Genomic DNA, 25,708 nt, shown 5'->3' with positions numbered 1-25,708 from the left:
GCACCAAGAGCTGCTTCACAGTGCCCCGGTCAACATCATCTACCTGAAACACAGGGCATCACACAGCACAGCTCCCACAGCACAGCTCACCCCGTCTAACAGCTGCAGGCCCTACACACCAGGCCATACTAATTCAGGAGGCTATCAGGACCCTACTTCACATGAACAGAAAGCAGACCTATTAACACTTCCCAAAACCACTGAGGCTGGATTTGGCCCCAGTGAGACCGAGGACCTGCACGCAGCAGGGAGCCCCGAGCTCTTCAGGCAAGTAACTCCCCGCAGCCAGCTGCACCATAACCTCTGCTCCAGAGTTAGCCAACACGACGGGAAGCGGGGGGCTAATGTCATTTATACTGTGCCTGGGCCACTATTAGCAGTGGGAAAATGAGTCTGCCAAAATCTGTCCCGGCAGGAAATTCAGACCAGACTGCTTTGGGTCCCTAAGGGACCGCTGAACACCCGAGCGATGCGTGACCGGGGCACCAACTCCAGAGAACTGCAGGTACCATCAACGCGGTGTGGTCTCATTCGTTGCTCCGCTTAGGTGAAGGGACCCGAGGAGTCTTCTCCTGACAGCTGAAACCGGAGCAACCTCTTCTACTGCTGTGTGTCACAACCAGGTCTCCTTCAGCAAAAGCAAAGGTTTTGGGTTTGCTTTATACAGGAAGGATGGGAACCCAACCTACCAAAACAAAAACACAACCCAACACAGGAAGCATCAGTTGCCCTATATATATATGTATATTATTGCTGACACCTTGGTTGCTCAGGAGGGATGTAAGGGGAGCCAAATTCTCTTCCTTCCTGCATCCTCAGGATCCTCCACGAGGAGGCTTACGTGCTAAAATTGCACTTAACGTGCAGTTGCTCTAAGAGGAAAAATTTAAGAAGAAAAATATCTAGGTAACTATTTATGGTAAAAATAAAGTATACTAGGAGAAATAAGTCTTCAAAGCCACAGACAACTGACTAGAAACAATTTAGAGAAACAAAGTGCTAAAAGGAAAAGAGTTTTGCTCCATTTTATTAACATTATCGATGCAATTTCTAAGAAGCCAAAGCAGCAGAACTGATATACGCAATCGGAAATAACATCCTTGGTATTCTGTTAAGTTTCCATAAAAGACCATCAGATGTCTTGCCGATAGCAATCTTACAAAGATATAAACTGTCAGAGACATACGTACGGACCTTTGTGAAGTGTTTTATCCAGTCAGTTTTAGCTTAAGCAGAAGCAAACTCTCAAATGAAATACATAAATACTTTCCTGTTGCTTTTAAAATAGATGTACATTTAAATCTGGCATTGATATTCATTTGGAAACCTAAGTATCAAGCAATATTGAAATAGTCATTTTAGATGCCTAGAATTTTGATTTCTCTGGTTCTTTATTTTAGTATATAAATCTTAGGGACTGTGTTTGGGCCCTAATTACAGAAAAAAGCCTCTTGCTATATAGATCCGTTAACAGTACTGAGGCCCCAGGGCTTCTACACATGAAGACTGGATGTACAGTCAATTCTTCTGGTTTCAGTCAGGACACACCTTTAAACAACATACCAGGGCTCAATCCTCATGTTACAAGTGGAAAAACAGGCAAAAACACCCCAAACGTAGTATGTTTTGAAAGTGAAGGTTTTACTGTTCCCCTACCCCTCAAAGAAAAAAATGCACTATATAGTATGAAATGGAGTTTTAGCAGCTTTCATGGAAGAACAAAATAAACACATGAGAAAATCAAAAATATATTCTAAATTCTGATTTGTGTAATGCTCTGTTAATTCACATGAGGTTACTACAGCATCAAAAAGGCAGCGCTTATGGTAATTATGGAATTTACATAAATACTTAATTGAAATTAGCAGTAGTCTAGAGTTCACATAAAAGGACATCTGTTCATTATGGCACAAGAACAGGGCAGGCAGCACCCTCAGAAAACACACCTCATACCGACGTCTAGGTATAATGGTAAAGGGCCAACTTAAAAAAAAAAAGTTTTCCATTCCAAAATCATACAGATAATTCAGTATTTACAGATAGCTTTCCCATTCAAACACACCTTCTGTTGTTAGGGAGAGGCAGAAGTGAAATTTACTGCTGTCACAGAAGTAATCCTTTTTTTCCCCCCTTCCTTTCTGAATTTCAGCCCCCACTTTTTGGAAACACCCCCCCCGAAGAATCACCCACACTGACTGCTCTGCAGATACAGAGCAGCACGTAATCCAGGCCTGCTTGTCCAGGAACCTTTGTGTCTCAGGAACTTGTAAGAACTGAAACAAAACAAGTATTCTTAAGACAATTTGGGAAAGTTCAGGTGAAATAGCATGGTACTATGCTTTTTTTCTGGTTTTAAAGACATCATTTCAATTTACTGAGACAGGACAACATTAACCAGGAAAGCAGGAACATTTTGTACAGGAACGCATTATTGGAATATTCCATTTTTTGAACATGCTCCCCAAATTAGGCAAGTGATGCAAGAGGAGGCAGCTGGAAACGCTGCTGATGTTGCAACACTCCTTCAAACAAGCGTGAGCAGAGATGAATGCAAAGATCACCTTGGGTAGCGTGGGGAAGGGGGAGAGCTGCCGCCCTTAGCAGTCCTGCACAGCACATCCCCGGCCCACGCCGGAGGAACAGACCACACCGCGCATCCCGCCGGGCTTCAGTCATGCACATGTGCGCGCTTCTGCCATCGCGCACTGTTTAATTAGCTCCTAAACGGAACCACAGCTGCCCTGCCATGGACTGAAGAGCTCACATTTGGGTTTTTTTCCCCAGAACCTTTAAAGGAGCCGCAGGAGTTCAGAAAACCCCAACTAAAATCAAGCATGGTCAACGTAGCAGCTGCTCTGTTATCCTAGGACGCAGAACAGCGCGACTGTAAGGAAACGTACAACGAAGCACCTTAAGCACGTGCTCACACACGCTTCCGACTTTGTAACCGGCAGCAGAGCCACCCAAAAAGCAGGCGCTCGCTGGGACCCCGGGAGAGGGGAGACTTTTTGAGGAAACAAGCGAAAGTAGGTTTCCACCTCAGATGTCAAGACGCATGACCACCACCACGTGCCAGCCGTAGCCTCTGTTCACGGCTTTGCCTTTCACTGAAAAGCCCCAGCCCTCCCTCCGCCTACAGCCCACGCGTGCCAGCCCGACATCCCCGGCATGCTCCTCCAGCCCTCCGGTACCCGCCGAGCAGGGTGGGACAGTACGTGCTGGGGCTGGTTTTGGACTCAGTGGACGCCAGCAGCCCCGGGCAGACCTGAGTCTGGCCGGGCAGGTTTGGCTGGCAGCTGCCAAGCTCCTACTGCCACTGCCGCTGCTCCTGCCATGCTGGCGGAAGGAGGACGGCTTTGATCCACCTACAAAACCACCAACTGCACTGGCTTCCTCCAGTTTTGCAGAGTCTCTAGGATTTCTGTCCTGCCACGAGCCCCCCAGGCTGGAGGGTGAGGGCCTTCAGCGGGCCCGCTGCCAGGAGCGCCTTCCTGCCCCGCTGCTTCGGAGGGAAGGGAGCAGCCCCCCGGCTTCTCCTGCCTTCCCGTGGCGCCCTCCCGAAGCCGCCGGGCCAGGGGTGTCCTTCAGGCGTCGGTGCCCGGCCCATATCTTGCGCCCAGGCAGCAGCTGCCACCCGCCCCAGCCACCTTGTACGCTCAGGTGGCTCCGGCCATACCCACCCGCGGGGGCACGCACAGCTATTGGAGGGATTAAAATCATATGCAAAGCTTTCTGAGCTCCTACACTGTAAACAAATCACCCGTACACCTCAAGGGAGCACCTCTCCCAGCGCAGGCAGGGCACAGGCCCGGGCAGGACTCCTGAAACGGCACAGTGGCAACCAGGGCTCCTCACTCCTTGGCACAGCCGCATGGCTCCACGGGTCCTGTCCCCTTCACCCACACCGGGACATGCTTGGCCTTTCAGTGACTACCCTGAAAGGCAGTTTATTTTTAGAGCCATTAATAAGGGAGAGGAAAACAGATCACATTCACCAGGAACACATCTGCTGGTCTTGGAGCTCGTCCTACCCGCCACTGCCATTCTGTACTGAAAAAAAAAAAAAGATTTTTCCTCCCCGGCAGAGGGACTCTACGGCATTTCCCCTGCGCTACACGGCACAAAGCTGCGTTAGGACAACGGCACGCGTGGCACGTGCTAGAGCTGCTACCCTCAGCACAGGCACCGCACACCAGTAAGTGACTGTAAAACCACGCACCAAAGTTACCTTGTCGGTTCTGGACACGCATGCTCTGAAGTGTGGTTCTGAAATGGTCCTGTTCCCTGCCTTCCAAGACAAGGCCTAATTCGAGCTATGGCAAACACACCGAGAAGTAGAAAGGAGGTGGTTACAGGGGAGGAGGGGAAAAAAAAAAAAAAAAAAAAAAAAAATCTTTTACATTGGCGTAAACGCTCCGGGTTTTTCATTTAGCCTTTTTCGCCATTGAGTTCAAAGTAAAAGTTGACTCTCATGTGGGTGAGTTTCCACAGGAAATCCTGGCCTTCGTTCACGCTTATCCCTAAAGAGAACCATTTCCTTTTGCTTGAAAGGCAACTGCCTGGAGTCCTATGCCACAGCGAGTATTTTTTTAACACTAAACATAGATTCTCAAGGAAGGAAACATCAGGCAGACAACAAAAGCAAGGAACGTTAGCATGCACGGTGTCAGATGGTGCAGGCTCTCTGAAAACTTGCCTGACTATGAGAACACATGCTCTGTTAACACAAAGAAACTTCAGAATAATGAACAGCAAAGATAAGAACTTTTCTCTCAAGTTGGAGAAAAATCAACTGTTGCTTAAAATAAATTCCAAAAAAACCCAAAGCAACAAAAACATGCACAGATCAGAAATATACCCTATTAGCACCCCAGGCTCACACGATTGTCTGACTGTTCCTCTTCATGTTAATGGATATATAAACTCATTACTTTTTTTAAGCACACAGACTTAGTCCAGCTCTATAAGCCCGCACCATTTTTTTCAGTTTGGGAGGCCCCCCCCACTGCACAAACCACCAGCACGAAATAACCGGTGCCCCCCCCTTCCCTGCAGATCTCTTCGCCACCCCAGGCTGATGGTTTCTCAGCCAAGCACCCTTGCAGTTTCACTTGTGAAAGTGAAACCTTGTTTGTAACAAACCACACACAACTTCAGCAGTTTGCGTGACCGACTCCACAGGTGAACCCACAACACAAATGGTGCCATCTGACTTCAGTTCTGTCTTCAAACTATCACATTGTGCCACGCCACAAAAGGACAAATGAGCAGAAGCGTAAGCTAAACTGGAAGCTGCTGCGTCCATTTGGCTATCTCCCCTGAAACGCCCCGCTGGTGGAGGAGGCTGCCCCAGAGCTCGCAGATGCACCAGCTCCCGCGCCGGGGCCGCGGCTCCCCAGCGGGTACCACGGGCCGAGTGATGCTCCAGCTCCCGCTTCCGACGTCATGGCCCCTGCCCTCCCCAGACCGCCCTTTCTCGAGCTGCAGAGACATCCCCTCTTGCACAAACTTCTTCAAGCCCATCCCCACACAGGCACCTCCTGAGCTCCTACGCCTCCAGTCGTATGCTCCAAAACCCCTCAACAAGAAAAACAAAGATAGAAGAGTGCATTTCTTGTGTAAAATAAATGTCTACGTAAACTCAAATTGAGGATCCAGTCCAGAAGACTTTACTTTCACCCAAAGAAGTCCAATAAAAGTTATCGGAGTACAACCAGAGGTCACAAAAGGAAGCTTAATTCGTTCCCTGGTCCTACCATATATGGTTAAAACGAGACACTTTTACGCAGCAATGAAGTGACAGGTCAGCGCACGGGGCAAGATTCCTAGAGCAGACCTCTGTCTGTATGGCGACACAGCCTCACTGCAACTGCTCCCACCCAAACCTGGCGGCTCCGACACTATACTCTAAATGCCACACTCTCCTCTTTCTGTCTTTATAGACAGTTATTTTATCTTTCTTTTTATTAATATTAAAGTGTTGATACATATTTAACCAATTTCCGTTTGTTTCCCAATCAAACTCTTCAAAAACTGTTACATTAAATCGGAGTTTAGCAGGGCAGAGTACATTTCATAAATATCCGTTTTTCCCCAGTATCACTATGGATACAACAGATCCACGACTGTTATGACCACCACCAGAGGGAAGTATCAAAGCTGTCATCACTCTCAGGAGAGCACACAGTCTCAGCACCACCTGAATAAAGGTTTAATTTTAATACATTATTAACCAATTTTTCAAAGAAAATTATCAAGCTGACTATGCATTTGCAAATGTGGACAGATTAATCAATAAATGAAGTTATTTTCAAACAAGTATGACCAGTGGGTAGTGGTGTAAAAGGTATTTAATATCTACAGTGCTTGCAAAAAAACCTATCAAAGCGAGCTTCATCAGATCTACTGCGCTTCCCATAGCTTTCCGTCTTCATTTCCTGCACAATTTTCCATTCTTTAGGCAAGAACCAAAGATAGTGATAGATATTAATAAAGGGTAATGATGTATTATTTTTCTAATTTTCAGTATAAGTCTGCAAAACAAAAAATGGAAATGGAGCTAAAGCATTCCTATTTCTACAGCTGACCTCACAGTCATGCTTTGCACAATTAGGACCCAAATTACCTTTCTGCAGATTTTTACCAAGTAACAGGGAAGGATCACGTTAGCCAGCAAGCAAACAGTACAGAAATTAAAACACATTTTTATAGTATACCCGCTGCAGTTAATTGACTACCTTCAAAGCAGTAGTTTATCCAAGGAACTAAGGTTACTGCTATTCAACCCACACAACGTGGTATTGGCAAACAGTTTACAGGCATTTCTTAGGCATCAGGTACAGTCTGTGTGGTTAGCTCCTACAGCTGCATTGATCGTCTCCGTAGTTTTTGCTTTGTGTTTGTGACTTATGCTTTTTTTTTTTTTAAAGAAAACTCCAAAGGCCAGGTGAGTACCTCAGTCATTATCCCTAGGAAAAATGTCATTTCTCACCGGTGGATACAAAAGAAACTTGAAAATATGACGCAAGTGCTTGCCAAAGTGTAACAACCAGAAAGCAAATGAATAAGCCCCCCAAGTCTCCTGATTTTCAGCATGTTGCAGCTGCTGCACCGCTGCCCCTTGCCACCCCACGACAAAGACAGAAACACCTCAAACTCCAGCCCCGGGCATGAAAAGAAAACTATTTTCACAGCGTGAGCAGCAATCTGACAGGCTGCACAGCTGTAATGAGCTCTTAGGTGCTATGGGGTATTCTGCATAATTATTTTTCAAAGTGTCTTTTTTGTAAAAGTGAAAATATTTATTTACCATGAGTTATAAAAACATCTTTTTGACATATGCTTAATATTAAGGAGCACTAATTTCATGCAAATGAAATCATAAAGGGTAAAGCAGGACAGTAAGCTGGATAAGGAATAAATTACAGAAGTTACATAAATAATGGCAGAAACATAAAGAAGCACCGTGGCTGGGACAACAAAGAGCTTAGCTACTGAAGCAGAAGGTGAGCAAGTTTTGCTGCCCCAGGCCACCTTCCTTCAAGGTTTCTGTGATCTGCTTCCCATCTGATTGCACTCCTCCATCCACCTTTATTTTGACTCAGTTTCTCATGTCACATTTCCCAGGTAAACGCTTGGCAGCTTCACCTCCCGTTTTCACCTTCCATCAGAGGTTTCGCCCAGCAGCACATCATCTTAGCTCACCCGTTCCATGTGAAATCCTGAATTACAGCTAGGAGGAGTGCCAGCCCTGGACCACTGCCCCAGCGTGCCGGCTCTACATGGACACCCGAGAAAAAAAGACAGCCTATGCCCCAGTGAGTCTTTTATCTATAGGTATTATATGTATGCAAATATATGTTTAATTATATATTAACTGTTAAAAATCTAAGATTACAGGGAGATGAGCAGGCTAGAAGTCAGCACAGAAGGCTGCTGTTTTCAATGTACAGGCTGTTCAACTCCTGTGAAATTTTTACAGTGCTCCCTTGAAAGTTTTTAAGACAGTTTTGTAGATTTTTACAAGGAGGTTTCCCAAGCATAAGAGACATCCTGGGATAGAGCAAAAACATATCTCCTGGCAAATCCAGTGAGTGAGCAATCAAGACAGGAAATTTTTGCCAAAGAAAAGAAGAACAAAACAGAACAACCAGGAGTCAACCTCCCACTATTATTTGACAAAACTTGTCTTAGAAAGGCTGCAGAAAGCAAGGGTATTTCACACTAAGTCAGGCAGTTTGTTCTCAAAATAAGAGAAATTGAAACAAATGAAGAGGCAAGACAAGGGGTGAAATTATCTGTGACAGACTAGGAAAATGACCCGCGTGACAGCAATCTGAACAGATGCTATGCAATATGAGACTGCCTTCATCACAGGTAGCAAAAAGCGTTTTACAGTCATCGGGATGCAAAACCACCACCTGAACAAGACTCAGGCAGCAGGAATGACCATTAGCCTTGGCTGCATGCAGAGCACTAGCAAGATTATGACTGAATCGGAACCTGAGGAGCCATAAAAACACTGTCTGCGTTAGTGTGGATAAAACTACTCGTGTGGGACTCCAGAAGAGATTCACGAGCTCACGGGGGAAGATGCTATTGATAGAAAGCTTCACAGGTATAAAGAGAAAAACAAAAATGGCTAGGCTTAGCAAGATACAAAACCACAGATATAAGAACAAAGAAAAAATACACGCAAAAGAACTAGAAGCGTTTTCCAAATCACAAGAAGCAGAACTTCTCTTCAGATATTGCTGCATCCACCTGCGCAAGAACAGGTTCACAGCACATCAGCTACAAGATTTAACACTGTAAGAAAGTCTGGTCCCAATTCCTCAATTGCTTGCCTGGTTTTTGTAGAGAGTTGTAGCCTCCTAAGACCATCCCTGCCAGATCCAAATACTCACCAGAGTAAAAGGTCTAAGCCCCTGTGCTTTGCCTGAGCTGCACCCAGCCCCAGCCCCGCTCGCCTCTGCAGGAGGGGCGCTTGCAGACCCCCCTCCCGACACCCCCGCCTGGCAGCGAGATCCAACAGGGGACCGGGCTGCCCAGGGAGGCTGTGGGGTCTCCATCCCTGGGCAGAGACCCCCAAGCTCCTGCCACCCCCAGCCCTCCTGGGCTCTGTGATGCGTGGTCATATTCTTACAGGTTTTTTCTTTTCCCCCCATAAAATTGTGGCCTGCAGGTTGTTAAAGTGACTCAACAGGGACCTCAAAGCAACCATACATGCTCAACTGACAGCCAGTTGCACGCAGAGCGACAAGCAGTAGGGTTCGGGTTGTGTTTTCCCCTTGCTGAAGTCTAACCCTTCCTAAGGCTGGGCCAAGCTCCTCCCAGCCCTGTTGTGCCATTGCTGCAGAGGGGGACACCGCTGCTAGCGGAGGGACTCCCTTGCTGCTGGAGACTCGCCCACCGGCCGCTCCCCCAGCACCAGTGTCAAAATAATGATTTTTCGGAAACAGGCGAATTTTAAAAGGATGTGCTGCAGGTAATTGTGCCTTGTCTTCTGGCCTACCATACCCTCTGCTCGAATTTCAGCACTGCTCCAGAAACACGCTAAAGATCACTAATTCACTGCCAAATTAATACAGCAGCTTTTTCACCACAAATTCACCCCACGGGCTCTTTACCACGGGGACACAGGGTGGGTGGCTACACGGTTATGCGCTGACTGCAAGAGCTGGTCCTTAAAGTACATGACACAAGCATGAGATATTTTAACTTTCAGTGACATAACCCACTTAAAAAGTAGAACTGTTGGATTTCACTATTTTTTAAATTTTCAATAGTACAGAAATAAGAAACTGGGCATTTTTGGGATAAGAATATTTCTGGGAGTCAGAAAGAAAATGCAAATAACTATTTTGTGGGTTTTTTTTTGGTTTGTTTTTTTTTTTTTTTTATATATACGGCCAAGAAGCAGTTTGGCCTCTCAATGACTTCATTAACTCCTTAATGCTGGAGTTGGCTTATGAGGTCAGCAAGATGTTTTGGAATGACGGGAAGCTTACTTAACTGTGGAAAAACCCCCAACGTAAGAACAAAAATGCCCTCTACCCCTGTGGAATTAAAAACCCCACCACAGAGAACAGCAGAGGTGATGCCCGCTCCCGGGATCTGGGGGAGCTGCTCAGCCCTGAGCCGACGCGGCACGGGGAGCGGGCATCGCAGCCCCGCGCTCCCGACGGGGACCGCGGCCGTGCAGGCGAGAGGGGCACCAACCAGCACCCGGGCTGCGCTCCAGCTGCACAAACAGCGGCGGTGTGCGAGTGAGTTTCAGCAAGCTTGCAGAGCAAACTGCTGCCCTGCACCACCTTCCCTGCCCGGGTAGGAGGGCTGCACCCTTAACTCCCGAGTACCTGCCCCCCGTGCCCCCATTACACTTCCAAAACACAGGCAAAAACTACGCAGTGATTACTCGCTCAATTTCCTGATCCTCACGCTAAAAATGAGGGGCTGAAGAATACAGACTACTTTCGTTCATAAAATAAAAAAGTTGAGCCAAACAAAAACTCTTTTTTTTTAAGATAAGGAAGAGAGGTCAGATTTTTTGTCCCTCACTCATTAAACATCACTTTGCTTTCTACACTCATCTTAAGAATATTCACAAGACACAGCGAGGAAAAGAGACTTTCTATTTAGAAGTTACATCTCTGGAATGTTTTTCCTTACTGTAACGCATTTCTCACTCAAATAAGAGACAAGACTGAAGCAAGAGAACTGACATTACATACATTTTCCCAGAATTATCGAACTCTTCCTGACCTACTGTACATATACAGTTTGGCATACTAGACTAGAATAAACACATGCTTGACAATTAAACAAAACGCAAGTCCAGTACTGCAAGAATATCTACTCTGCGTCCTGCTTATCCTTCGTGTTTTAAAGAAAATCACTCCATTTTGTAACGCAACATTCACCATCAACTGAATTCTGTTGCTGAAAAGACAGCTGGGGGTGGGGGGAGAGGAGACCTCTTTGGTTTAAGAAAAAACTTATTTTCCATCTCAAAAATCCTCCTATAATTACAAGCAAGGGTGTGTTGGCCACAGGGCCAACAGGCCCTCTGGGAGGGGAGGCGGACCTCCGCACCGGCGGGCAGCTCTCGCGCTCCCCCGGAGGAGTCCGAAGCTGGCGTGCTCGCGCTGCTGCTCCTGCTAAGATGTAAGGCAACCCTACCCCACCTACAATAAAGTAACAAAAACAAACACAAAAGCCAATTTCCACAAACATTTTGCAGACACATTTAATGAAGCAGGAGGCTTGATTCAACACTAAAACCCAAACGAGCAATATCACGAGGTATCAGTGGAAATCTCCTGACAGCCAGCAATAATACTATTACAGCCAAAATTTATTCTGTGTTCGTGGCTCCAGAAATTCAAAGTCACTATGGAAAATTTTGTATATTTAAACCTAACTATTAAGAGATATCCTGTTTGCAATGAGGTAACACCTCTATTTTTCTCTGTCACAAGGAAGTGCACTTCACCTAGTATCAACATTTCTGAACGGCGCTGGAATGGCTCTTTTCCTGTTTAGGAAAATGGGCTTCAGGCTCAAGTTAGAGTCTGACAAAAAGTAAAGATTACTTTTATTGACTTTTCCCCCTGAAATTTTTTTCATATTTTGAAACTTTCCAAATGCATAACAAACAGGTCACACTGGGAAAAACCACCTGGAGCTTCCTCTGACCACTCCAGTGAGACTAAACTGAAATCCACTCAGCGGGTACCACGGCTCGAGGATGCACTCCAAGAGACCGCTGCAAATACAAGGACACACTTAAAAGGACAATTGTAATTGTTTTTTTAAATGTTTCTCTTGGAGAGCTCCAGAAACATACATTTATGCTGTGATATGTGAACTGCTAGAAGAAAAGAAAAACCGTCCTTACGTTCGGGATTGAGAATTAAGGCCATCAACACAGCCACCATTCCCCTGGCACAGGCTGAGCCAGGAAATTGCCCCACGTCCCTCGGGCTTGAGCTGCTGCCTCCCGACAGCTCGCCCGAGGAGCGGGCCCGCAACCAGCGCGAGGGAGGAAGACGAGGGCTGCACCTCAAGAAACACCGTCCTCGAGCGGCACCGCGCAGGGACGCGGCGGCTGGACAGCACTGCCGAGGCAGGGGGTGCGCTCCTGGGACTCGGTTCCTGGATAATTAAGGACAACACAACTTTTTTTTTTCTAGAGGGAAAACATCCCTGCGAATTAGCATGAACAATTCACAATACAGAGCCATTACGAAAGCACAATTGGAAGGCAGACGTGTAAAACAAAAAATACCGTTACACTATAACATTAGGTATTTTAAACCTATTCTGCTGAATCTCTGACAACAGCTGTAGACTCAGAGACAACTTTCACAGAAACCCTACTAGAATAAAGCAGGTTTGAACTGACTTTATTCACCAATCCCTCTCTCGTCTCCCCCTCAAAAAAAAGCCACAACAAAACACAACTCCATAAAAATGCCACAGCTTGTAGCAGCAAAACCCTTGTGATTCCAGTTTGAAATTTCACTGAGTATTTACATCCACTGGAGCGCGGCATTGACATCAAGGCAGTGGATGTCCCAAGAGAAACCTCATGCCGTCTTGGAGGAGAGCATCCACCAAGGCCACGGGCCCGCGGGGCTGACGGGAAGGTCTCCCCTCGCGCACCCACAGCGCTGCAGCTGGGACCCTTCAGGAGCACAGAGCTTCTCTGAGGGGACGCCTTTGCTTTGTGAAGGAAACTCACCCTTGCTCGTCCCAAAAGCCAGCCAAGAGAGCACCCTCTTTTGGGGTGATCTCATCCTCAGGAGACAGACAAAAGCAAAAGCCAGAAGCCAGCAGAAGGGAAGACACACCACCACCACTGAGGAGTGCTAGGATGGCATTTTCAGGTAACAAAGATCCTAACTAGCCTGCATAGGGAAACTGAAACACCGAGAGTACCTAAAGCCACCCCCACCAGAACAGAGCACTCGACAGACACGCCACCTTCCTACACCTGCAAGCGGTACTGTGTCTTTCCCCAGCACAGCCTCCGCAGCGTAGGTTGAATCCGTGGCAGAGCGGGGAAAGCAACGCAGCCATGCAGGAGTCGGGATGCCCAGACCAGCAGGCTGGACCTCAGCCCCCAGCTTCCTCCCGCGCTCCTTCGTGCCTGGACTCAGATCTGGCGTGAACCCGGCAGTACCCACGGCACAGAGGTCAGGAATGAGACAGGAGACCAGGAATGATACAAATAGCTGGATTCAGGTGATAGAGAGCATGGACACAAGACAGTCACACCACTGGACCGAAACATCACATCCCACCACCAGGTACACAAAGCAGACAGGACAGACATAGGAAACATGCTATTCCTCTGCCTTTCCTCCTTCAGAAGCTTCCCCAGAGGCAAGCATGGTGCTCGTCTGCTTGCTCGCCCCAAAAGACACAGTAGGAAGGCCACAGCCTGCCTGTCTATTTCTAAGGCCATGCAGGTAGAGCCCCTAATGTCATCTTTGGCAAACACAGCAGATCACTGCATTTGTTTGACTGCCCTTGAAGCTGGCATCCCCCAAAGAGATCACAAGTATTATTTATTAAATAAAAGATGCACACTTTCTTGCAACATCAGATTTCACTCACTGAGAAAAGTGGCGATATCAGGCTCTCTATATTGAGATTTTTCACTGTGCAACAGTTTGCTGCATTGAAAGACTATTCTCCACCTTGCGGTATCTTGCAATGCACCAATACAATTTACAGTCCAGGAAAAAAATAGTTATGTAAACTGTCAAATCCTACAGCAAATAATTCACAATCCTATTAATTTCATCTAAACTATAGTGACTAAAATCCATTTCCATCCTTGAAACTGATTTCAGTTTTCAGAGCAAGCTCAGCACTAAAAACTTGGTCTCTTACCAATTCAAGTCTTTCTGAAAGAGACCAGTAGCTGACATTTCATAAACACACCCACAGCAAAAAAAACCCTTGGCAGCCTGAAGGCAGGGCTGCTCGCGTGCCAGCTGCGGCAGAACAGAGCACGGCCGCGCTTCCCGGCCTCCCAAAACCCGCCGCCGCTTACGCGCAGAAGCGGAGAGGGGCGCAGTCTTGTGTGGCTTTCCGGAGACAGAGACGCTTTAATGGGTGACCGGAACGCCAACCCAACCTTCACATCCTAAGGAGAAATGGAATTTCTGCCCCCCAAAAAGCCCTATATTTGATTACCAGAATATTTTTTTTACCTGTAAAGCCAAATATAAGCGAAGGCACTATAGTCGGTATTTAAAAAAAAAAAAAAAAAAAAAAAACAGGTGAAAATTCTTTTTCCACTCTGTTCTTACAGCCCTGTTACATGCCTAACCTGGCTTTTGCTCCCCTCTTCAGTTTTCACACAAAGTATTTTCCACAGTTACACAAGATTTACTCGTAAATGCAGTTAGGGGTTAAGACGACTAACTAGAATTCTTTATTTATTAACTAACTCTTAGTTAGTATCTGGTATATACAGGCTATCATACACCTATTTTATCTATTTGAAACTAAAAGAGTTTGGTGTACTGGGATTAGCTACGCCCATCCGGGTATGTTGTCTGACCTCAGAGGTCACCACATTCACATCAAAACTGAAATCTCGAACCTTCTGCCAAATTCCACGGCAAAACATCAGTTTTCCTACATTGCCTTTTCTAGGGTTAAGGAGATCAACATTCCAGCCAGCCAGCCAGTTCAGGTGGCCTCGCGTGACAAGTACACCGTGAAGATGCTGGCACTACAGCTCAGTATCAGTTCATCTCTTTTTCACTTACTTATTTTGAGAGTAGACAGTTCAAAGTGACAGGCCACAGTTTAATACATCCAAAACAGATCTACTCTTGTTTTCAACTGTAACTTGCCTGTCAGAAATTCTTAAGAGACACCCCAAATTTCTGAACCATATTAAAACCCCAGAATTTTCCCCCCCCATCCTCCAATTTCTAGTCTTTAATAGAACGATATTAGCTGTAGTGATCATTTCACAGTATATACTGATTAGAGTGCAAAAGATAGTAAATGATGAAGCTGTGGCCACTCCCGAGGGCTTAGGAGGGTTCTGAAAGCTACAGCCCTCCTTGTTTTCGAGCCTTCTCCTGTGACTGATGCCTTAAGCTGCAGTATGCCACTGCAGAGTGGACAGCAGCAGCCCCTAACTAGAAATCAGGGCATGATGACAAGGAAATCTCACCAGGCTGGGGAAAATGCAGGTATTGTTACGGAGCAATTAATTTCCCCTTAGAGAAGTAACGTGGTTATTTCTAGGCTCTTCATTAAAGCAGCCTGCAAGTAGCCTTGCAGGATCCACCTTGCATCTCCACCAGCCGGGTAGCTTTGTTTTGCTCCCGAGAGCCGAGTCCCAGCCTGGATGTGCCGAGTGTGACCAGCAGTTGCCCATTTACTGTGTGTCAGAGAGCATGACCAGCGCTGCGTTCCAGTGACTGCAGGGTCTGTGTCAGAGAAGGGAGTTTATTTTAAGGGGTCCCATTTTAACCAAAATGGCACAGCTCTGGCAGCTATCTTTAGACATATCCTTCATGTGCAGCTTTACAGTCAGAAAAAAATTCAGGATAAACCCGAAAGATTCCAAGCAAAATCCCAGTCCGGGTCCCCTGACCATTATAGGCCCCCTGACCATTATAGATTATAGGTGCTCAACTTTGTTCTACAGTTCAGCTGTGATTTTTAAGCAATATATTACATTTACAGCCCAATGAGAGGAGTGAATATAAGTAGATTCTCAAAACCTATGCAGATTCATAGCACACACATAAAATTAATCATGAATACTTAGCTAAAGACTGGTAGAAATGGTCCTCAGGGGAGCAATTTGATCTAACCAAGCTGAATTTCGATTATAGACTGCAAATTCACTCACCCAAACGCAATGATATGCCTATACATATATGGGGGTGGTGGTGTATATATATCTGTCTCCTATGAAGAATTAAAGTCCTTGAGGTGCAATTTTGGCCCTGGCAAGAGTTTTGAATGACACTTATTGCTGTAACAGCAAGATTAACCGCCGTGCTGCCCGGAGTTAATTATGCAGCGGGGAGACGCCACGACTGTGCAGCGGGTGTCACGGCTGTGGCTCTTGGCGAGGCTGGGTCAGGTAAACCGGCAGCACAAGTGAGACAACACCGCGCACGGCCTGCACAACGCTCCCTGCTCAAGTTTTGTAGCATTCTTTCATACCCTTGAAAAGTTTACATGGAATAGCAGTGGAAACAAGCATATATTAAAACTAGCACTGCCAACTCTAACGTAAGGATTTCAAAGACCTTTAAAGAAAGCAAGTTGATAGGTCAAAAATTAATTAAGTCCATTTTACTTCCAATTACCCATCATTTCAGCTTGCATTTTTATCTGGTTCAAGTATGAGCAAGAAGGGTCCAAGAGCATCATTTCATATTTACAAAAGGAAAGACTTTCATTTTTAATTCAAATAATACTTCATTTTTATTTTTAAAAAGTTGAGTTTCCTAGTAAACTTGGATAACTAAGGATTACTTTTTTTTTTTAATGCTTCATTCACAGTTCCAACATAATCAGGGACAAAACCACTTCACTTAGTAGCCTTAAAACCCAAAGTCAAGGTTACTCATGAAGTACCCTCTAATTCCAGCAGAGGTGATCCTGGAAGCAGTCCTACGCTTACAGAACAGAAGGATATTGTTAAACACAAGAGACTGCTATTCAGAGCTCTTCAGCTGAGCTATTAAATGGAACAACTATTAACAGAAAGGAGTAGTGAAAAATAAAAGCATCATTGTTCCCACATTGACCAAATCTTGCATATATTGTGAATATGTTAGTAAATACTTAACAACACAAACACTAAGGAGTCACAGTCTTTAGTGTCTTCTGGAGCTATGGAAACATCATCATGTTTTTACTTCACTTTCAGAAGGCTCTCACATACAAAAATATATTCCTTCCTATCAATTTTTTGTTGATAAAACAACAACAAAATCCTGATTATTTCCACTTATTGTTGGTAAGAGCGAGCCTACTGGATTTTCTCTAAATGAAACTAAAAGGCAAAGTACACTCCAGCCTTAGAACAGAGATTTAGCCCACAAGCTCAAACTAGAACTACTCTGAACACCAGCACTCAAAATCAACTGATTCTTTCGAAAGCCACTTCTACTAAACCATGTTACTTGCTAATGTGGTATAACAGTGCAAAGACATGGCATTTTTAACTGAAGACTTCATAATATCTTGTGCATTTAATTCATTCAGTCACAATTACATTGCCGCCATAGGAAATAAAGCAAATATAGCAATTAAAATTATTTTAAAAAGATGACAAGATTAAGGACTCAGGCTCCAAGTCTATTCCGGTACTTTTGAAGTATTTTAGCTTGCATTTTACCCTGCATTATCCAATATACATTGTTTTCCACAAAGACACAAAACACTTAACGTAGAACTTAGCATCCAAGGCTAAGCTAGAACAGGCATTAAACCTACAGGCCAGACTTTGAACTGTTTCTCAGGCATTTGCCATTCCCACGCAAACAACTTTGTCAGGCTGTAAATGAGTTGAGTGGCAACAGCACAGGATCAGGAACAGGGAAATTCCAGCGTGCTTCAACCAGGAGGACAGAGAAACAAGAGCTATGAAAGATCCCCAGATTTGACTTCTGCTTTTCCTTAGAGAGTATTAATCCCCAAATACTTCTCTCACTTATTTTAGACCTCATGAAATATTTAAGTTTTCTGAAAGTCCCAAATCACACTCATTCAGCTGACACTAGGTAAGCAGGTCTCACCCTTACTTGAGGCAGTTCCTCTAGATCTTCCTCACTCAGCACACTGGTTTACAACCTGGTCAGCAATGGCTGCCTCTTCATTATATTTTAATTCAGATCAGGTGTGATTTGGAATCAAGTCTCCCAGCTGGCCCCATTCCGCACATGTGGGCTTGCAAGCAGCCACGGAGCACAAGGACTGCAGAGGAGCAGCCAAGTCATTTCTGCAAATTTTCACAAGCTGTCATCTACTTTGCCTCCTCTACAGTGCTTCAGCTCTGCTTCGCTTGCAGAGATGGCCCAGGCTCATGGTCCACCATATGCTACCAATACAGCTTTTCAGCCAGGCAGTGGGGACGAGAGACAGGCTGGGGGTCATGAGCTGAAGAGACCTGCCCTAAAATTCCCCCCAGTTTGCCCAGTGGCTTCCTCTAGAGCGAGTCCCATTTCTGTGATGGTACTCAAAACCAAATTAGAACAAAAGAGGTCCTCAACAGTGCATTAATCAACATACATAGGCATCTAAAAGAACTCTACAGGGTGGAAACATTCTGAAGTTCTGCACAAAATATTTTTATAAGTAATATAAAATGATTCTGATATTACATTGGTTCCCAGAAAACACAATGTATAATCAAATAAAACACAAGTCACAATGGATACGTAAAATAACACAACCTTGGCTTTAGAGCATGCAAACTTTACAATAATAGTTTTGTATTTCACATGACAGTTCACGAAAAGAAAGACCACCGCTCCCCCCCAAATACAAAAGAAGTACTCCATGTTTTGAATTAATTTGTCTAGGCACTAGCCAGATTACCACACGCACACCAAACTCGAGAACCATCCAGATTTACTCCATCGTTGCTGACAGGGACTCCCATGGAGATCTGACCAACGTGCAGCCATCCCAGGCAGACACCCCCAGCCATAAACACCGTGCAACACCAAAAGCTGTTGTAAAAGATTGAGCAGGAAGGCATCCCGCAGAAGTGACCATCACTACAGCGAGCACAGCCTCAGCAGGCAGTTACTCAGTCGAATGCCCGCTTGCCACCGGAGGAACCGGTGAAGGCAACTTCCTCGCACACAGTCCAGCTTTCTGTCCCAGTCTTCAGTGCTGGGCTGCTGCCATACATCCTAGTTAGGGATCACTTATTTGCTTCCTGGTATGCGTAGTAGTATCTCCCTCACTCAGCTTTGGTAAAAAAGCAAAAGGAAGACGACTTCTTAACGGGCGATAGATCTGGGTTTTAGCACTACATTTAGAGTCTGAGCTTAAGGTTTAAGATGTCTTTTCATCAGCTGTATTTAACAGCAGAGAAGCATGCCTGCAATGTCAACACCCAGCGTGCAGTTTATGCCCAAATGGTTTCTGATACTGCTATACATAAACCTCAGCTCTACAACACCTAAAACCAGCAAGAAGCCTGACATCCTGAGCACGAACGCACTTGAAGAGAGCTGCCCAAAGGAACTCCCGCCGCTCCAGTCCCAACATGAAGTTTCAGTTTCATCATCTTTTGATTTCCCTTCTTTGCATAGTGCCAGGTTTAAATTTTTATCTGATGTCCAGATGGCTAGCTCTTGAACGCAATTTTTAATTACAGCAGTATAAAATTAAACCCTAAAAGTATCAGAAGGATCCTGTCTAAATATATTTGCTGGTACCTAGCTTTAGCTTCTTAATCTGTTGGACACAAACTTTTTAGGTACTATTGCGAATTAATTCTAAAAACAATCCATCAGAGTAACGAGAATAACCCTTGTGTTAGAGAGGACCTTTCACCTTCTTGAAAACATCCCCAATGTAAATATTTAAGTGTTAATAAGACAACCAGAACAGCGCAGCTGAGAGATTACTTTAAACAAGAAGGAGCACCCCATTCTTCACTTGCGCCGTCAGGCCCAGGTACCGTCGCAGCCTCCTGCCCGGGGAGAGCCGATGGTGCCCAGGGCTGGAGGTCCGCGCGCTGCCTAGGATCCCCGTTCATGTCCTGTGCCTGTAGGCACTTACTTTCCTTCTTACAAAAACTGAAAAGGGCAATAGCCAAGATTTACCAGAATGAAGATCCTCAGCAATGCTTAGGACCCCATTTTACCTCGGGAATGCACACACATGTATTCCCACCCCCTCCCACACTCGTCCCACAGCTCCCGGGCCAACTCCCGCTCCCTGGGGTACCTTCGCCCTTCACCCGCCTCTGCTGAGACCAGACACTTGGCTTTCTGCAAAGCAGCTGACGGCATCTTTAACCCATAGAAAGTGCTTGCTTTCTCTGAACGTGCCACATGCTTGCAGCAGCCCACAGCACGGGAGAGGATGCCCAGACCCAGAGCTCGGCAGCCAGGCTCCTCCGCACCGCACACAAACCCAGCACCTCTGGGAGGAACTGGGGAGGAGAACCGCCTTCGGCAGCCCTGCCGCGTGTGGCACCTCTCCAGGACACCCACCACCAGGGACAGGCACCAAGCGCTCAGACCCGCCTCTGGCACCATCCGTGCCAAGAGCAGCAACAATTCAAGATGGCCCCGTTGCCTCTCTGGGCTTGTGCGGAGGCATCCCCACGAGATGGCTGCATGGCAGCGACAGTGCCGAAGGCAGCAGGAGCATGAGCTGCCGTGGGCAGAGCCACCACAGTGCTGCTGGGACCCGCTAGGCCACGAGACCTAGTGTCCTGGGAACATGGACGGAAAGTGTTTCTGTTGATGCATGGGAGGGCTGGGAAGGTATTGGCAAGTTTGGAAACCAGCATACTCAAATCACAGGCAGGTAACTCCTGGAAAGATTTTGTTGACACTGTTTTGGTCCCTCCACCTTCCCAGCTGCTGCAACTCAGAGAAGCTAAAAATACTTTACTTTCTAAAAATTGCTTCCCATATAAGGAAGAGCTGCTGTTACCAGAGAGATGTTACCACGCAATCGCCACAGAGAGGGAAGTTGGTCTACGTAACCGTGACTGGATGGAGGGGGCCCCTGAAATAACCTTCTTACGAAGACGAGATCATGGCTGTGGCTGGGCTCACCTCCACAGCCAACGCCGCTGCCAGAGCCCCTCCAAGCAGGACCGGTGACTGCCATCTGGGATTATCAGCCTGGATGCCTGCTGGGAGAAGAGAGGAGACGCCCCGCAGATGGCCAGCAGGTCTGCCCTTCGGTGTTCCTGCACCCACAGCTGGGTCCTTCCTCTTCTCTCCCGAAAGCAACGCCCGATGCCAGCTTACCCCACTCAGGAAGACAGCTGCTAGAAACAGCCTTCGGGGAGCAGAACCAGCCACAGGCGAAGCCCGGCGCAGAGGGAAGGGCCGCGCAGCTCCGGGGGCGCAGGGCCCGGAGGAGCCCCCGCAGCCGCCCCGGCCCTGCCCAGCCCGGGAGGAACGCACCTGGCACACGTGCCACTGCACACACATTCCCTTAACAAACTACCAGCAAATTATTGGGTTTTTTTAATCAGTACATACCAACACTGCCTCTTTTTCTACAGCAAACACCCACAGAAACCATTGCTTTATATTAGAAAGTATTCCATGAAGTGTTACTAGAGTGCCAGTTCATTAATACATGATCTTGCTTATAAACTATTAATCCTGATAGACAACGATTCAGAATCCATTTCATTTCCTATCTTAAACACAGTAATTCTTAAAAGCCAGTAATACTGCAAGTACACAGCCCTCCCGGCAATGCCACCAGATTCACAACAAATACAACAGGCTGCGTTGTTCCTCGCCACACAGAGCTGACCCGCTCTGAATTTTTCAAAGTTCAAGAAGAAAATGTCATTGGTATGTTCTGAAAGATTTGTCCTGTTTTAGTACAGGGGATTGAAAATTACCGTCCTATTGCGCTATTGATATGTGAACAGCAGGAAAAATGCTAAGAGAAAGGATGGTATAGTATAAAAATGAGGACATCTACAGTAAGAGGATCCCTAGTGAAACAGAGAAAAAGGCGGGGGGGGGGGGGGGGGGGGGGGGATCACTGCATAGGAGGCTTACAAAAAATCATACAAGATTAATACATTCCCTGGGCAGCCTCACAGAAAGCTTGATATTCCAGCTATCAGTAAGAGATATCAAAAGACTGCATCAGAAGGAGGTAACAGAATGGTTTTGAAATAATAAACCATCAGGTTTCCAAAGTACATCATCAGTGTAAAAAGCAAATGAATACATGGTCAAACTCTCTCTCCTCAAATCCGTGACCCTCAGCAGCTAAGCACTAGATCTACCGAGTCAGATCCCTCTGCATTTCCTCGCAAGGCCAGGTGACAGAGACATCCTTCATCTGAGCTCTGAATTTTAGAGAAGGAAGAATATTATCTCCATTTACTGGACCTGGTTTCAAAAGACTCATTGATTTCAAGAGTCTTTTAATCAGTCAAGTTTTAAGGAGGTAATCAATAACAATAGTGGCAATCATTTTAATTAATTCTTCTAGCATAAAAAGCCCTGTATACATTTCCTCATCCAGAGGAAAAAGGGGGGAAAAATAATACACAATCAATCATAATGTGATGAATTCCTGATATGTCTACAGATAATGTGACTGGATATTCTATGCATAAGAAAAAGAGTGGTCTTCCCCTTGCATTTAAAAAGTCAATGTCAGGAAACACTGAATACGAGAGTGGAAATCAGACTGACATTTTAAAGCTAGGTCACACCTGCTTGTATGTTCATTGAAGTATGCCCGCTCCGCGTGGAAGAACAGTTAACATGCTTACACAGGGCACATTTTTAAGTACTGTTTCTTTGCTTAGTTTCCAAATGGTTCACATGCTACCCACAGCAACAGTGTCACTTATCCCAAAAGGTAGAAGCCAAGATTGTCTTAAACTGAGCATCCAGAACCATTCACGAAAATCCATAGGTAATGGAAACTTTAAAATTAATCTGTTATTTGGTATCATGTATGAGAAGTTTGAATATGATGCCATGTGAAGTTTAACAGGCCTCTGGATTTCTGTAGACTCTAAAAATCCAGCAGCTCTGTCTCTGTTACATTCTCATTCTTCAATAATTTAAACAGGCAGTCTCTCCCTCGCTCCCTCTCTCTCATTTCTTTTATAAAAAGCATTTCTCATTCCTCTCAGTACATACAAAGCTTCCGTGATCGCTTTCACAAAGTTCAAAAGGAACCATGAGATCACAGCTTGGCTATGATAAATTTCACCTACGTTCCCATATATTGGCTGCAGAAGAATTAATAAATTAAATATTTCTATTCTCAGCAGATTAGATTGTTGAGAGAAAACAGATGCTAGGAGAGCTGGGAGTATCATCGCTGCTGAGGGCTCTTGCAATGGCTGGGAATTAATTAGGTGAGATAAGAATGAAGATGGTCATATAAAGCAATCCACACGCTTTGCTGCAGATAAAGGGGAAAAACGCTGAAGAGCTTTGCAAAGCCTATCTGCCAGCACATCTGAAAATGAGCTTAACCGCAAAACATATTAATAAAACATGTTGGCTAGGCATCTGAGAAACAAGTATATCAGTAGCACTGGGAATGTCTTGTAGGACAAGTCGAATCCACTCTTCCCTTCATCAGCAAGAAGGGAGGCTTCTCAGTAGTATCTTTTTCATGCTAACGTGTTTGTAAAGAGCAATCAAATTACCTGTCCATTTGCCTCTCCAGAGTCTCAGGAATGGTTCTGATCCTATCTCCTCTGCAATCACTGGTATTTACCATCATGGAATTCTGCATCTTAGGATGAAGCTGGAGAAGAGCCCTGGATATCCCACTGGACCCGTTTTGATTGTGCCACTTTGATTGTCCTGTTATGACAATATGCAGTTTCAAGGGAAAAAAAAAAAAGGGGAAGAATCAACTTACAAAGCACAGCCTTAATCTGTATTTGTAAAGATACACAGAGTGGGAAAAAGTGGGGAGGAAGGCTAGGAAAGAAAAAAGCAGGCTCAATTTACTTCCAAATTGGTGGGATGAAGAAAGAAACTTTGGATGAATGAGGTTGTTTCCTGCCCGGCAAAATTATATCACACCAAGCGTATCTCAAACATACAACACTGTACCTAGCCATGAAATCTTTACATGGAGCTTTGTTTTGCAGAATTTCACTCAAGATTTCATCTGTTGAAGTGCAGTATGTCCCACCGATAGCTGCTGCTGAAACCACTTTCCAAAGAGAAGGATTTCTTAGAATTTCAGCAGTCGCTTTGGCACAAAACAACCTTTGCAGAAGGTGTAAAAAAAAAAAAAAAAAAAAAGCCAAAAAACAACAGGAAAAAAATCCACAACATAATGCCGCAAAAAAACCTCAAACAACTTTCAATGTAAATCAGGAGACAAGCAAAGTAACACATTGCTTTAGGTGTTACCCCACACGCCAACTTCACAAATGCAAAATAAAACAACGTAGTTCTAGAAGGAAAGGGGAACTAGTAAAGGTTAATTTCTGGGGCTGGTGTTTTAACTCAAAATGAACTCTCCGAGCCTGAGTGAAAAAGGATTTGTGGGAGAAAATACTTTAGGAGATGGCGCTTGCTGCGATGGCTGAGGCCTGCGGATCCGACGGCCCGCAGCCTGCCCGTGCCAGGCAAGCTGAAGCTGGCAGGAGTCTCCCCATTTCCTGGGAATACCAAGAAACCGCAGTTTTCCCCCTTCCCATCACCTTTGAGTTAACAGCAACAGGACTTCAAAGCTAGCTCTAAGAAAACAGTATTTTAATAATGTCAATAATGTTAATTTATCTCCTCTTGTAAACTATATTTTCTTGAGCAGGAAAGGCACAAAATCTTGGAAATAAACACAACACAGGGACTTTCGTGATGGGGAGCGGCAGGAGGGGACATCTGTGGCTGAAATTCGCTGGGATGGGGGAGTAAAGACCCCCAGGCCCACCCTCAGGGATGCCAGTTTTATCACGCTAGGTATCACCTGCACTGAAAACACTTCAGTTACATTACACAAGCTCAGGGAAACAAAGTTCCATTGTAAGCGTTAGCAAACACTGCACCCTGTCACTTAAAATCCAACTTTCTGGTTAGTCTTTGCATCTCTGTTTTACCTAAGAGAGGCACGCATATGTATACACATACACACACATATATACACACACATCCCCACACAAAATGTGTGAAGTCACGACTGCTAAGAAAGCTAGCTTGCTCCCATAATTTTGTTAATTATTACAACCTTGACCTGAAGACACATTGCATTCAATCTATGTAAATCCATGCGTAATACTTGATGAAGACAAGCAAAATAGAATAAAAATATTGCACTAGCAGTGTAAAACTTGGTGTATCAGTTTTTAAGAAGTTGTCCAAGAAGATGGTTCAGGACGTAAATAAAAAACCCAGTCACACTTGCAGGTAGCTGTTAACTGTAGTCACAACGTCTTTGCTTGAAGATCAACTGCAAATCCCCATTATTTGTAATAACACCATAAAGCGTATCTGAATGCGGGATACCAGGAGAGGCTCACGAGGAGTGTGGGAAAGGAATGGCAGAGTTTTAAAAACACACGGCAAGTCCTTTACAACCAGCAACGCATTGTGACTGCTTTCACAGACCACTTTTCGAGTAATTAATACACTTTGAGAAGAAAAAGTCTTATCTCAGTGAGTATCTGAAAAAAGCATATTAATACCTAAGACATAAAGGTCTTCTCAAAACCTTAAAGGATTTGCTAAGCACAATTGTTAATATTTTGCATGTCTGCTTTGATTATGATTGACATAGTTTCCATATGGGAACTTACACTGAATTTTATCAAGAGCTTTACTTTGTTTAAAATATCAATCCATCTAATGTAATAAATATTTGCAGATATAGGAAAACATCACCTTTGTGGGTTATCCTTATACAACAGAGTGAGAGAATTCACATACAACTTCACCCAAATGCTTCCTATTTCCTTCCTGAATACTACATACCTTCTTATTCTCCAACCCAACTCCGAATT

The 25,708-nt window shown here is 45.2% G+C and overlaps 1 protein-coding gene across 4 annotated transcripts in view; it reads right to left on the bottom strand.

The window, feature by feature from the left end:
- INPP5A (inositol polyphosphate-5-phosphatase A) overlaps window positions 1-25,708 on the bottom strand; it is a 256,262-nt gene that overhangs the window by 210,103 nt on the left and 20,451 nt on the right. The window contains exon 1 of one of the 4 annotated variants that reach the window (XM_087766615.1): window positions 17,494-17,538. The exons of the other annotated variants lie outside the window; for them this stretch is intronic. Within the exon in view, the coding sequence (XP_087622741.1) occupies window positions 17,494-17,523 (30 nt within the window). The 5' untranslated portion in view covers window positions 17,524-17,538. Of the gene's footprint in view, window positions 1-17,493; window positions 17,539-25,708 lie in introns of those variants that run through there. 4 annotated transcript variants of the gene reach the window in all.

This window comes from Nipponia nippon, unplaced genomic scaffold (assembly GCF_047370975.1).
Source record: "Nipponia nippon isolate SJK-2023a ecotype South Korea unplaced genomic scaffold, ASM4737097v1 scaffold_3, whole genome shotgun sequence".
NCBI classification, from domain to species: Eukaryota; Metazoa; Chordata; class Aves; order Pelecaniformes; family Threskiornithidae; genus Nipponia; species Nipponia nippon.
This window is presented reverse-complemented; position numbering and strand designations above follow the sequence as displayed.